The 14,586-nt window shown below is 41.5% G+C and overlaps 2 protein-coding genes across 2 annotated transcripts in view; one reads left to right on the top strand and one right to left on the bottom strand.

Moving 5' to 3' along the window:
* Nucleotides 1–1,014: 1,014 nt before the first annotated feature.
* On the bottom strand, nucleotides 1,015–3,395 carry LOC103375642 (sororin-like). Its single transcript, XM_008305961.1, has one exon. It carries the CDS (start codon nucleotides 3,303–3,305, stop codon nucleotides 2,490–2,492), a length of 816 nt encoding a protein of 271 aa, XP_008304183.1. The 5' UTR covers nucleotides 3,306–3,395; the 3' UTR covers nucleotides 1,015–2,489.
* A 91-nt stretch (nucleotides 3,396–3,486) lies between these two features.
* LOC103375643 (proteasome subunit beta type-2-like) overlaps nucleotides 3,487–14,586 on the top strand; it is a 15,266-nt gene continuing 4,166 nt past the window's right edge. The window contains exons 1-3 of the mRNA XM_008305962.1: nucleotides 3,487–3,678; nucleotides 4,662–4,784; nucleotides 5,392–5,468. Of these exons, the coding sequence (XP_008304184.1) occupies nucleotides 3,588–3,678; nucleotides 4,662–4,784; nucleotides 5,392–5,468 (291 nt within the window). The 5' untranslated portion in view covers nucleotides 3,487–3,587. The remainder of the gene's footprint in view (nucleotides 3,679–4,661; nucleotides 4,785–5,391; nucleotides 5,469–14,586) is intronic.

Genomic DNA, 14,586 nt, shown 5'->3' with positions numbered 1-14,586 from the left:
TTTATTATTGACATTTATGATAAAATATGAGTTTGTTTGGATGCCAAACAACAAATAAATGAAGTCTACTGCTTTCTTTCACATGTCACCAGATGGTTCATTTTAACTTTAGATGACACGATATTTCTTCCACCTTTACATAAAGATGGTCCTAAGAGCCTGATGCCAGTGTCTTTAACATTTTTACTCGCACTCCTCATTAACAGCAGCAGTGTCTCCAACATGCTGTTCTCCATTTAAAGGTGAAGCTTCAGAAGTCGTCGCCTTCGTGTCCTTAATTGCAAGAAGAAGAAGAATCCTGTTCTGCTCCTCCAGGAGTCACAGGACCAATCAGGGACTCTGCTTTTTAAAAACTAGAGAATGTAAAACACTCATAAGGACCACTTGTATACAAATACAACTAAACTTTTCCCCCATTTTTTTCCGGCCTACATTTTCTATGATTCCATATTTTGACACGTTTCATTTGTCTTCATAATAAGAACATGTTAGTTGTAAACGATGAGTTCTAAATATATAGTGTGGGTACCTTTGTAATGTGAAAAAACAAAGAAAACTCTTCTCCTTCCACGCAGAACGTGTCATTTAACATCAGAAGCTAAAGTTCTCAAATATATGAAGTCGTTTAAACTCAGTCGGATCAATAAAACGCCAAAATGATCTCTTAAATCTAAATAATCTGATTAAATAAAGAAGATTCAGCAACTATCCAGTCGACTATTTACTTACAATATTTGCAGAAAAATGTTGAAAGAAACTGTCTGGATGACAACAGAACATTACAGGAAACCCTACAGTTAGATTAGTGCTGGAACTCAAGATTACCTTCATATTTGATTAAACTGTTGAGTTTTCTCAGTTAATCATTTGTTTGATGTAAACAAAGTCAGAAAAAGGTGAAATAGTGTCTCCAAAGCTCTGCTCGAGTGTCTTGTTTCATCCACAACCCAAAGATGTTCACGTTTGCCGTCAGAGGAAGAATAAAAGCAGAAAATATTCACATTTCAGAAGCTGTAAACAAAGAATTTAGATGTTTTATCTTTAAAAAAAATTGCACAAACTGATTCACAATAGCAATAATCGAACATGAATGCAGCTCTACAATAAAGTCTCACAAACTCTATCAACGTTATTCTGGCAGCAGATGAATAATTATGTGGTGATCTGATGATGGTGGAAGAGAACACAGTTCAGCTGACTGTTAGTTTAACATCATTTCATCCCAGTAAACCTGCGTCACCTGTTCACACGTCACCGGCTGCAAATGAATCAGCGTCTGGTTTTAAAAGTCAACCGAGCCACTAACTCTCATCCTGACAGGCGATCTGAGACGCTCACCGCTTGTTACACCTTTAAGAGACTCTGGAGGAAAACGCTCGTCCACCATCATCATTAAACCAACAGTTTGCCCACTCAGTCAGTCTGCTGCTGCTGCTTCACAGCCACCAGAGACTGCTGCTGTGTAGACAACATGCTCGACTAGCACCTCGTTAGACCCTCAGAGCACAGAATTTAATCCACATCTCACATCCAGCGACCGAATACCAAACCTGAGAAGATGCCTGGTTGGTGACATGAGCAGGTTTTTAAAGGCGTTGCTTCTAAACTTGGACTAAACACTGAAATCTTACAACAAATGCATTGACAATATCAACCGGACTGCTATAAATGTCTCCCGTCGAGCCATTAAAACTGACTTTATTAAAACTGTCACTGGAAAACTGTGACAAGATCCCCATATTCAGGCCTCTGGCAAAATAATGTGAGTTAAAAAAAAGAAGGTTTAAGTGTCCCGTCAGATCTGGTGATTTCATTCATCCAGCATTTATTGACATGTTTAGGATAAAAATAGATGGAAAACAGTTCAAGAATGCTGATAGTTGACACCTCAATGTGAAATATTCTGGTTACAGGCCTCTGAATTACTGTAAACATCTGTTGGGTTTCACTCCGTATAATCATACGAACAGTGAGGTTGGATAAAGATAAAAAAGGTAAAATTCTTGATAGAAAACTAATTTTTAAGGCTTTTAGATCCTACAGTTGCTGCCTAATATGTGTTAAAGTTCACAAACAACAGCTTCCATGTGTAACTGGAACCGGCATATAAAGGTGAAGTCAATTAAAGCCAATTGAAAATACAAAAAAAGTGTTCTCTCCATCCCAAACTGAACTTTAACAGTAAAGAAAATCTGTGTGTTTAAATTATAAAGAACTTTTGGCATTATGTGTATAACTACACATAATAAAACAAACCCACAATATGAACATAAACCTCCACACAGTGTCATAACCAGCCTCATGAAGAGCATCTAAATGAACACGCAAACAGATTCAAACTTTACAACATGAAGAAGTGGAAATATACAGAATGTTCTGAGTGTGAAACGCGTTTTTCTGTGTAGTCCTCCCAGAGTTTGGTGCCCTCCAGCCTGTCAGAGAGCTGGAGGAGGTTCCTCCAGTCTTTTACAGTTTTTAGTCCTTATTTTTTACTCCACCACCAGCTCAAACTCTTCTGCCTCCTCAAACTCTGCGTTCATCTGCGCAGCCAGGCTGTCCAGCTCCGTGGAGTCGATCTGCTGGACCTTCCTCCTCCTCCGCTTCTCCTTCACCACGGCCACTCCGGGGATGTTCAGGTCCGGCTCGGGGAAAGCCGCACCACCGTCCTCGGCCTCCAGCAGCGACGTGAAAGAGTTCAGACCCGACATGGACCCAGAAACCTCCAAGGCTCCGGCCTTGGACTGCTCGGGTCTCCGGACCACCTCGGGGGTCTTTAGCTTCTCGAAGCCGAATAAAGTGTCCCGGGAGTCGGGGCTGGAGAAGGACTTGTCGCTGAGCCTGCTGTAGGACCGGCGGACCTTCTGCGACCACACCGCGTCCTCTGGATCCGGCTGCGGGGGGAGAGAAGCCGGCGGCGGGGAGGACGCGAGGATCGGTGAGGGCATAGCGGCCTGTTTCTTCTTCTTCTTAGCCGAGGAGGAGCCGCTGCGGTCCGGGACAGGACCCGGGGTGGAGACGCGCTCTTCCTTCTTCTTCTGCTGCTGCTGCTGCTGCTGCTGCTGGACGCCCACCGAGGCCGACCGCCGCCGCCTCGGGGAGTTCTCCTTGTCGTTCTCCGACGGTGCGACGGTTTTCCTGGGCGCTATTTTCCTCACAGTGATGGAGCGTTTCACAGCCACCGCCATTTTGTTGTCACTTTTAGCCTCAGTCTGCGGAGGAGAGTTCAACCGCGCTGACCGCCTTCTCTGCGAGCCGTCCAGGTTGTTCGACTCCGCCATCACGGTTCGAGGCGTCCCTTCCTTCATTTGGAACTTTTTCCGATGAAACAATAAATCTCTCTTTTGCTTTTCTTCACGATCGACGCGGCAGAACGTGAACACAAGTTCCACAACAGCAGCAGCGGCGGTCCGTTCAAATTGCCCGCCCGAGTCGCGCAGAAAACACGACACGCTGTTTCCTGGTGACGTCGGCAGCGTGCGACAGACAGCTCAAACTTTTGCTGTGTAATCCGTACAGGCGAGGCTAACACACGTCTGTCGCTTCGGAGTACTTTTTATTACTATTTCAGTTTATACGTGTTGTACACAATGGAATATTTAATCGGACTACAGGGACGGGATTTTGTCCTCGTCGCCGCCGATAATGTTGCAGCTTCCAGCATCATTCAGATGAAACACGGTATGACAACGCGTTAGCTTAATATTAGCTGTTCTTTAGCTAAAACCGGTAGCATGTTTTCTGACTTCTTTGTTAAATTAAATTAGCATACTTATAAATAGTGCTTGTGGACTTTACTTCTTAAAATATACTGACGTGTATTATTGAAGTTTCCTTGTTAACCAGCTGTAACCACACAATGTGAACGTAACGCGAGCTAGCAATGCTAACAGTAGCTAGCATGAGATGAAGCAGCAAATAAATCTTTCTCTCTTTAATTTGCACAGTTTCCAGAATCAGTAACAACATGTGACGTTGAATTATCATTGCCATTAGCTTTCTCTGACTTAATCAAATCGAGTCTACATTACTTTGACAATTAAAGTTAGCACGAACTGACTAAGCAGACTGCCCACAGTGAAAGTGAAAGTCATTTCTGAGTGACGTTGCTAACTCTGGAAATCAGTAAATGGACACTTAAATCAAATGCAGCCTGCTAATGGTGTTCGTTCCTGACTTAAAGAAGAGGTTATTTTAAAGTGTCATATCTGTTCTGGTTAGAAAGGGGTCTGATTTAACTCACTGCGCACTGAAAGTTTGTGATCTGTTCAACTGGTGACAAGTTCTAGACATTGAGTTAATCTGCACCTTAGTCAGGAATGGCTTTAAAAGACAATTACCAGATAGCATGATAAGAGAAAGGTGAGCTCATGCTACTGCAATGTCAGAGCTGTAGCCTGAATATCCGCAAATCCACCATCAACAACCTCATTAACTCACCGTGTTGTAGATGTGACTCATCATAACTTATCATTTCTGGTTGTCATTTCCAATATATGTGGTTGCTTTGTGGTCTCTGTTCTGTTGTATTGGAATAACAAGTATTTATTTCCCGGTGACAAACAATTAATTTAACAAAATTTTACATGCTGAGTTTCTGTTTTTGTCCAGTAATAATTTAAGCACTCAGTGTTGCTGATGAATATTTGTTCTTTGTCTTTCAGACTATGACAAGATGTTCAAGCTGAGCGAGAAGATCTTGCTGCTGTGTGTTGGAGAAGCGGGAGACACGGTGCAGTTTGCAGAGTACATCCAGAAGAACGTTCAGCTCTACAAAATGAGGAACGGTAAGAACCTCAGAGACGTGAGGGAGTTAAGGCTGGATAACATAGCTAAAAACCTATGATAAAATGTTTAATTTCAGTTGAGATAGATAATTATTGTGAAATTTGAATCGCCTTTTTCTAATTATGATCAATAGGAAACCTGTTTGATTTGAATGTAGCTACTTTTGCCTATTTATCAAGGTAAACGGGTAATAATATCAACACAACAATGAAAAACACACACACAAATACATAAATTTGCACACATGAATAAAAACTAAATCAGGATAAAGGAACGCTCTCTTTGTTTGACAGGCTGTTGTGAGCTTAGGGAGGGAGCACCACTGGAATCTGTTCATGCTACTTTGCTTCGGTATCAGCTTGAATCTCATGCATTCAAGTAAAATAACAAATCAGACGGTTCTCTTATTGCTGCTGCTGATGTGTCTATCAACACTTAATGTCACTATCGTTTTATCGCCCAGGCCCAGTGGCGCTCTTATCCTTCTTTTCTTCAGAGGTTTCCAGTTACTGCCCAAAATGTCTCACGGTTGTAAAATTCACTAAATAAAGAAGCATAAATTCAAAACTTTGCCCCTGATGATATTTTCTTCTTCCCGTTTCTTAGGTTACGAACTCAGTCCTGCAGCAGCAGCGAACTTCACACGAAAGAACCTGGCAGACTACCTGCGGAGCAGAGTAAGTATCTGATACATAACACTTAGAATCCATTCATGATATGATCTTTTTACTGAACGGAAAATAGCCTGAAACAGAATCAGTACAATGCAGTATCTTGTCTTTTTAAATCTGAGATGTATCTGTGATTTTTACCAGGAGTAAAATCCTGAAGTATTTCCTAAAAACAGCTTTTTTTTGCAGCTTTGTGTGCACAGTAAAGGCTGTCCTCTGTGGTTTTTCAAAAACAAGAACACCTTCATACAATATATAGACGCAGTGCAGTTAACAGAGGTTTAATAGTTTGACTGTTGTACGAGTCGACAAAGGCACTTCTCTTTTAACACATTTACAAACATCAGAGCCTCCAGCATGGAGTTATTTTTTTGTTCTATTCCCACAAAAAGCGTCAGGATGCAAAGATAAAACATCACTTTGGAGTAATCCTTTGAAGAGATCCTTTAAAAAGCACAGGTTTGCATAGACCAAGCATCTTCTTTATAAACTTTATTGTGTTGTAATATTTGACCACATCCATTAGAAATTACTCCTCTTTATTGCCTTTGTTTGTATTTTTAAATTGTTCTTGAACTCATTTGTCCCTGTCGGCGCTGGTCATATCTGAGTTTTATTACTGTAAGAGCCACAAGCTTCCCATAAAGCAGTCACTATAACCTTTATTTTGTCGTTTTCTCCTGCCCTCAGAAAATGGACTATAATCATAACCGAAATAACTGTTTGAGGTTAGGAGCAGTTTTTTGTCTAATCCTCATACATACTTTAGCATCGAGAAATGATCTTTTTGTTGGTTAGCTTTTATAAATCTTCCTTCATTTTTGGTCCTCACAGTGTAAATCCAGTGTACTCTAATTATAGCAACATATATTTGATTGACAGCACGAGAATCTCTACAATTTTTTACCGTGACTGTAAATAGTTGATCATTTAGAAAGTCTGTAAGCCTAAATAGTTTTTACAATTGAAGGGAGGAAGACAAGAAATCAACACGTTGATACAGATTTAAAAAAACGTAGGCAGCCAGAAAAGTAATATAGAGGTTATTATTTTGCTGTTACTCAAGCAGTTTCTTGTCCATAAATTCTCCGACTGCTCCATATTTTATTCCAACATCCTTCTACCTGTGTTGTTTTTTTTTTCCCACCTCAGCTGCAAAGTCTTTCAACACCAGTATCTTTGTATATTTTCTCAGTTAACAAAACAGCAGCTAATTAATCCCATGTACCAATGGTCACCCTTAAAATTAAGCATATTCATCCTGGAGTAATGAGTGAACATACCTATAAATATTTTAATTTCTCTTTTTAAATTAATTACATCCCTCCGCCAGCATTTGCAATCTCATTTTGCTGTAGGGAACAAATGATAAAATCACCGGCTAATTCCAGTAAGTCCAAGTAAGAGTGGCCATATGTGGTGGGTTTACTCATCCAATTTAAAAGTGTGTTTTAGTTTCTGCTTAGGGTTCATGTAAAAACAGAAAATTAAAGCCTTCTAATTGAGTCTTTGCTGGTGCTGGTGACATGACACCGCCGTGACGCTTCGGAGAGCCGCTCTCACCGCGAAGCTCAGGTGGGAATCAAGTCCCTGCTGAAATGGTCCATGTGTTTGTGTCCTTATCAGCTCGAGTCGTCTCAGTTAAAGCAGCAGACCCGTTTTGACAGAACGGGTGCATTTGTCAGCTTGTTGTGAAGCCTGACTGAAGTTTCTCCCTCTGAGGTTTCACCACGACACCTGCAGCTCCGTCCTGCACAGGTCCTCTGTCGTCAAAACACTCGGTGTGTGACCTTCAGACTTCATCAAGCAAATCACGTCGAGGAGCCGAGTGTTTCTTCACGACTTAGTTAAGCTGAGATTTGCGGGCAGGAAGACGTAGCTGGCAGCTTATTGATCTGTTTGTCTGCTTGTTTCTTTATGCTGAGCTCATTTTTTGCAATCTGTGGTGCTCTACTCTTTGATGCTAGCAAGTTCAGGTTTTTACTTTAGGTTGAAACAAACAAAAAAATAGATATCTTGGTACAGGGGCCATTGGTTTAAAAGTCACTTTTCGTTCAATCTCAAAACTCCAAGTAGTTTCTGAGTGTGTTCTGCTCCTTTTTCTTCACTGTGGCCTCATTTTTCACTGCAATATGAAGCTGAATAGAAACAGCACAACCATGAAGAAGGAGGGAGAACAGAAATCAGAAACATTGATAAGGTCAGATGTATTTAATATCTTTGATTCTTGTCTTGTTTCCCCACTTGTCTCCTATCTGCCCTGCGTAAACAGGTCCTGCAGTTCAGCCGAATAGCTCCTGGATTTTTAACACGTCACTGTCGGTCACAGCTAAAGTCACGAACGGCTTCACGGTTGCGTCGAAAAATGTAGAATTTTTGTTTTTTGCAAAATCTGGATCTGGATCGGGATTATTTTGGGCTTTAAAAAAAAATAAAACAGAAAAAGTTACAATTTTAACCTATATTTTGGTATTTTCATGACCAAATGGTGCTTAGCATCAAGTAGTTTCAGACGGATAATTCAAAATCTGACGGATTTTGTGTTTTTTATAATTTCTGTGTCTGATTAATGGTGTGAATTTGGCAATTTTGTAAAGACAACACAACTTTCCAACCCGCCGGCAGAGTTTAGAGTTCAGAGGATTAACAAAGTGAAGTCAGCTTTATTTATATAAAATCACAGCTCACAAATTGACCTTGAAAGGGGCTTTAAAATCTACTGTCCTCAGAAGAAAATATGTTAATGTTAATGCATCAGTGTCAGAAAAGTGTTCTGCTCAGGAAACATCCAGTGCTTCGGTACCGGTTTTTCAAGAAGTAATGAGGTTCATAGCAAACCCTGGTGATGCATGTATGCAGATTTTTTTTAAGGGTTTGCATAAATCTATGAATTCTGTCGCTCATAAAAATGTCCGTTAAAATTTCCTGCAGCCTAAGATGACGTCTGCAGGTTCTAAATCCTGAGTTATGCTGTATTTAATGTCATATAAGACTAATGTTGGTGGAACCAGATGACACTTGGCAGTTTTGCTTGTACGACCGCTCGGCGTCACGATAAACTTAATTAGTGATATCGTTCACGTTTTCCTGCACATCGGCTTGTGTTTTCTGGTGCAGCTCGAGACGTCTCCGTGCGTCGCGTCCCGTGCACTAATGTGTTAAGAGTGGTGCAGCCGCTGCCTGTCACAATACGGGGTGAAAATAATTACAAAAAACAATTAGTGTGGCAGGGAAGGGAATGTGGGACACATCGAGCGGGGGATACAACAGCAGCGGCGGCGGCGGCGGCAGCAGCAGCAGCAGGAGTGGAGGTCTCTGGGGGAAACAACCCAACAGACAACACAGAGCGGAGTGTGAGAACGAGTAGGAGTCGACGCACACACAAACACAATGCACACACAAACACAATGCACACACAGGGACCTATAGGATCAGGATCGTTTTATTTAGTCAAGGTTGTACATGTTGTGGAGGATAACATTTATATTCATGCCCTGCCATAAGCTGCGAGTGTATCGTTATTTTCGTGCCTCACGGTGATGAATTTGGTTTTATGAGTGCAGGATTTAGTAATGCTGCGTTCTCAGGAGTGCTCAGAAACTGAAGCAGTAGCAGTTTCTCCTCTGCATCCCACACCTTCCTCCAGCTATGCTCTTCTCACATTCATCAACCTCCAGAGTACATGGACATTTGCAAATTATGTTGTATAAACAGGTTTTTATGGTGTTCTTTTTTTTTTTTTCCTCCCTCTCCCCCCCAGAACATCTTGAGTATGTAGAATATGTAATGCGTCTTGTCCATTTGAGTGTGAAGCCGAGAGAAAGATCCTCAACTGTTTAATATCAGGCTGAAGTGACGGACTCTTCGTTTAGCATTTTGAATTGGACCTGCCTCGTGTTATTTGGCTCAACGAGGATGTGTTTGAAATATTCAGTTTGGTTACTCTGTCAGGAGTTTAGAGCTCAGGTTAAGGATTATTGTCAATATTCATTAATTTGTGAGCTTTTTTTTTTTTTGCAATTGATCCGCTCGTTTGCCCTCAAGAAAATCAGCAAATATTAAAAATAAAGCAACGAATGTGACCAGCAGCTCAAAACATTCAGAATTGACAGAGTATACAAAGAAAAGCATCAAATTTTCACATTTGGAAACCAAAAAACCCTCATTTTCAATCCTTAATATACCTAATTTTATTTTATATTGCAGCAAATGTCTGAAAATAAGAATATTTCTTGCTGATTTATTCACAGCGGGTACTATCAAGGTGAAATGATGTAAAAGAACAATTTAAAATTCTAATTTTGGGTATGTGGATGTTACGTACAGTTTAGACCTGTGTTTTTACAGTTAGCATATAAAATAATACTTTATTTTCAGATTTTTCTGGATATCTGTTATTTACCAAGCTGGAAAAATGTACACAATGATTTTATAATGTGAAATATGCACATTTTTCCCAGAGTGAATTTATGCCAGTTTGGCTTTAAACAGTATCAATCAGTTGCTGCAGATTAATTCTCACTCAGTTCATCATTTCAGCTCTTTGTAATTTAAATAATAATAATGATCAATAAGCAGGCGTTTCTGCAGAAAAGGAGCCCTTCAGGAATGCGGTATGATAAACATATTAAATCCTAACTTTCAAAAAGTCTGCCAGCGTGCAGGATGAACATTGCAGGTGAACTCTGACCCAACAGGCCGCTTCCTCAGACGTGCATTAAGCCCATTCGTAGATAAAAAAAAAATCAAACAAAACAAAATGAAATGTAGATTAGCTGAAAAATGCCTGCGTTCACCTATTGTCTGGGAAACTAACTGCATATGTTGGAATACATTTTAATTAATCTGATTAAATCATCACAGATTAAAGTTTGGCCCGGACAGAAAGACGAGATAATGATCTGCTTTTGTACATCAAATGTCCTTTTTTTTTTTTTTACTCTTTCTACCATCCTGAAATCATCTTCTTACCCCCAACAAAAAAAATATATATAATGTGCTCGCGCTGCCATGTCCAGAGCCTTGGGTTAAAAACCACTGGCTGATAAATTAATCAGTGGTATATTGTTAATTCTGATGGCCTTATTCCTGCAGGATAAATTACAGTTGAATCCTTGAGTCTGAAAGATGTCATACCCCAGTGGCTGCAGACCTCCGGGAGGTGTAGTTAGCTAAAGCCAGCAGAGCATGTGAGCGCACAGTAAGCGAAACCCTGTTCACAAAAGACTGTGTGCTGCTCACCAGCCCGCCGTCCACAAAAACAACTCTGCTAACCTCTGGAGTCCTGCATTCACTCAAGCTTTAGAGACGAGACAAAGACAGGGAAAAAAAAAAAAAAAAAAAAACTAGCGGTGAGCATAATCACCTGAGGCCTGCGGTCTGCTGCATGCAGATCAGTAATGATGCACATGAAACTCGAGCAAAACAACAACTGCAAAGTTTTAGGGGCATAAAAAAACTCTGCATCTGCTCTGTTTTACTTTCCAGCTTCATGTATTCTAATATGTTTGCGTATTAAAGAGGGATTATTTCAGCGGACAGGTGGACGAAGTTTCGCGTAGAGACGAGGTGAAAGTGTTGCTCGGCTTTATAAATATGACATTTGATTTTTTTTTTATTTTGGACGCCTCGCAGTTTGTTTGTTTGTTTTTTTTTTGCAGGGCTGCATTTTTATTTTTAGAGTTTTCTATAAGCAACAGTTAGCCTCGCTGCTGCGCTGGTCCACAGCTTCGCCCCATATGGGTTGGTAAAACATTTTCTAGCTCGGGCACACAATGGGCACAAATAATTACTGGCGCCATATTGCACGAGGCTCCCCGGCTCCTGCACAGATGAACAATTAATACAGCAGATTGAGGAGAAATGCCAATAAAGGGAACATGCCCCGGGGCAGGGTGCAAAAACAGGGGGAGGAAGAGGGGGAGATGGCAGGAAGGGAAGGAGGGAGTGCTGGAACGAGGAAGAGCGGAGTTTGGGGATGAGTTTGGGAGGATTTTTCAGCAGCCTGACCTTAATTTGTGTCACAACTATCGCTGTTTTTTTTCTTTTTCTTCTTCTTCTTTCGCAGAGAAGAGTTTGACATTTTGCTTTTGTGCCGAGGGTTAAGCTAGAATATCGATCCCGCCGTCGCCTGCGCTGTAAATAAAGACGCATTTGTGGGTAGTTGTCAAGCAAAACTTGTCGCAGAAATGTTGCATAAGCGAATAAATTTGGCAGCACGGTGTCGTCAGAAGGAAGTAGAAGGAAACCAGCTGTTTGTGAAAAAACGTCACAGAAGAAGAAAGTAACTCGACTTTGTTCATCAGCAAAAGAAAAATGGAGAGAAATCTTCAGGAATTATTGTTGTTTCATGTCGGCTAAAGTCGACCGTGTTTCATGCTGTTTGAAAACAGCTGATCAATCGTGTGTGTTTGCTTGGTATCTCAGAACTTGTCTCACTTTTTTTGCACTGTTTGACACTTTGATTTATTTACTTTGCTTATTTCTGTCTAGATACATAATGATTGTGTCTTTCTCTTTTTCTTCGTGTTGGTCTTCTTCCTCTTTTTCTTCTTCTTCTTTGTCTCCATCTTTGTCTTCTTCGTCGTCGTCTTCTTCTTTTCTTCTTTTCTTCTTTCAGTCTGGAACAGACACTAAATACATTTCACTGCGCGTTGTTCAGTGTGTAATTGTGTTTGTGACAAATAAAGGTCTTGAATCTTGAATTAAGTGCGTTGACCTTCCACGTCAGCAGAGCACAAGAAACTAGTTTTTTCAAATTTTCCCATAACCTTCCCTCTGATAATTCAAAGCGCCCTTTAAAAATACGTCGTTGAAACACGGCTGATAAAAAGTGACAGGAAGTTGCTCAGTTTTCACGCAAAAAGATGCGACGGTATACGTGAAAATGTGCTGGTTTTCTTTGTCTTGAAGTTGTGGCGCGTTGAGTAGCGGCTGAGCGAGGAAGCAGCTACAGGTTACCCAGAGATGGTGTCTGAGAAACTATAACCGTAAACAGTTTTTGGGCCTCAGTGGGCAACAACAGAGAATTAATAAAACAGAGAAGAACTGCAGGAGACAAACTGTTGTTGGTCTCACAGCAAACAGCAGTGGTAGAGCTGGAACTGGGCGCGCTTTTGTACTGGAAGTGTTTAGGTTACATGCTCTGAATGACCACGTGTTGTTAGTTTAGTTCAGCCTCGTCGTTCTGGTGGATTCACACCGACCGCAGCTTGAAGGTTCTCCATCGTCATTCCAGTGTCTCAGTTAAGCACATTATAGATGGTGGGTTGAAGCTTGTGCACACATTCCTGGGAGCTTCAGTCAACTAAACTTCTCTTTTTAGTCCCAAATATCGTTTACTAATCACCAATGTTCAGCATCGGCCCCCGAAATAAACCATATTGTTGGATCTGTACCTAAAGCTGCTCCTTTCAACCCGGCAGGAGGGCGTTAGTGTGTGTTTTATAGTGATGAGTTGCAGGTGAGGCTTTTGTTTGGCTGCGAGGAGTCACGGTGGGGGGGGTGGGGGGATAAAACATATGATGTATTGTTTGCATGTGAACCTGGGTGTGAGTTCAGGTGGCAGGGTTAACAAGGCTCCCTCCGAGGTGACATGGGAAGGCAGGGTTATTTTGATGCCAAGTCCGTATTATTGTTAGTGTAACCAGCGAGGCAGCTGTGTGGTGGGCGGGGGGTGACACCACTGGGGCGTTCGCCAGCTCACAGAGGAGTTGCAGCGCGCACACACACACACACACACACACACACACACACATATACATATACACACACACACACACACACGTGCGTAAACACACACGTTTAGATATTCATCCTGAGATTCACGCCCATTGCAACTCCGACAAACACTTCTTCGCATGTGTTTGCGTGCGTTCGTCGCTAACGCACCCCCCACGCCGAAGCTGCTGCTCCGCGGGGAGGGCAGCGAGCGGCGATGCCCTCGTGGCAGCGCCGCCGACACACCAGTCACAGGAACAAGCAGGTCGGCTGAGAGGTGAAGTGAAACGAGAGGGCAGGTGTGCGGCTCACAGCTCGCCTGCCGCAACATGAATCACATTCGCCTCCCGTTCTGTTTTTTCTGTTTGCATTTTAATCAGGATCACTGAACTGCTTCTGCTTCAGTCTAACATTTAGGGCATCGCTTGTTTAGAAATCCTAAAAAAAAAAAAAAAACGTCTGCGGGCGTAAATGATGTGAACTTCTCAAATGTTGCAAGAAAAATTCAGAAATGTAAAAGATGCAACTGCCAAACAAGCGTTAAAATAAAAAAAACACAAACAAGAGTGTAGTCGGCTTGTTGCCGTAAACTGTTCGTGAGTTTACTGGACTTTACATGATGCTGTCAGAAGGAGGCGCTATAGACTATGATAGTTGTAATAAACAGGAGGAGAAGAAGAACTTTTTCACCTCCTTGCAAAAACAGAAAATGCAATTTTCAACTTTTCTTGTTGCATTTTATTCAAACACTGAACAGCTTCAGTTTCAGTGTAAAATTAAGGGCATCGCTTGTTTTGAAATCCGAAAAAACATCATCTGACTTTAAAGGGATTTTCAAGAGCCAAGGGTAGATAGTTGTTGGGTTTTTGTTTGTTTGTTTGTTTGTTTGTTTTGAGAAAGAGGCTGCGAGCATGAGATGTGTGGTGAAAAACAAAATTGTAAACAGGCTTGTTTCGGTTAAAGTAAGCCGGGCAGCATGATGTGGTCAGAAGGTGGCGCTATGGAGAACGTTAGCTTTGTTAAACAGCAGAAGAAGAAGAAGATCCAAAACAAACTTAATCTGTCTCATGAAGGACAAACAGAACCGCTGTGTTTATTCCTTGGTGTCGGCCACGTTTGAAGCTGTCCAGAAACACGAGTCCCAGGACCGAGCAGGTCGGATCCAGTTTCCTGTTTGTTGCCTTTAATCAGGAACTCTGAGCAGCTCCTGCTTCAGTCACAAATTTAGGGCATAACTTGTTTTGAAATCCTAAAAATTGTCTGGCTTTAAAGGACTTTTTTTAATAATGAGAAACAGGAGCCGCAACAACGAGGATGGAAAGTTTTTTTTTTTTTTTTTTTTAGAGGAAGAGGCTGCGAGCGTAAAAGATGTAATTTGAAAAGAGCGGGGGGCTGGTGGGGTGGTGGGGGG

Source organism: Stegastes partitus, unplaced genomic scaffold (genome assembly GCF_000690725.1).
Source record: "Stegastes partitus isolate 25-593 unplaced genomic scaffold, Stegastes_partitus-1.0.2 Scaffold2730, whole genome shotgun sequence".
NCBI classification, from domain to species: domain Eukaryota; kingdom Metazoa; phylum Chordata; class Actinopteri; family Pomacentridae; genus Stegastes; species Stegastes partitus.
This window is presented reverse-complemented; position numbering and strand designations above follow the sequence as displayed.

What these genes read in the sequence shown, in the direction of transcription:
- LOC103375642 (XM_008305961.1), bottom strand. Translation starts at nt 3,305, where the DNA reads ATGAAGGAAGGGACGCCTCGAACCGTGATGGCGGAGTCGAACAACCTG.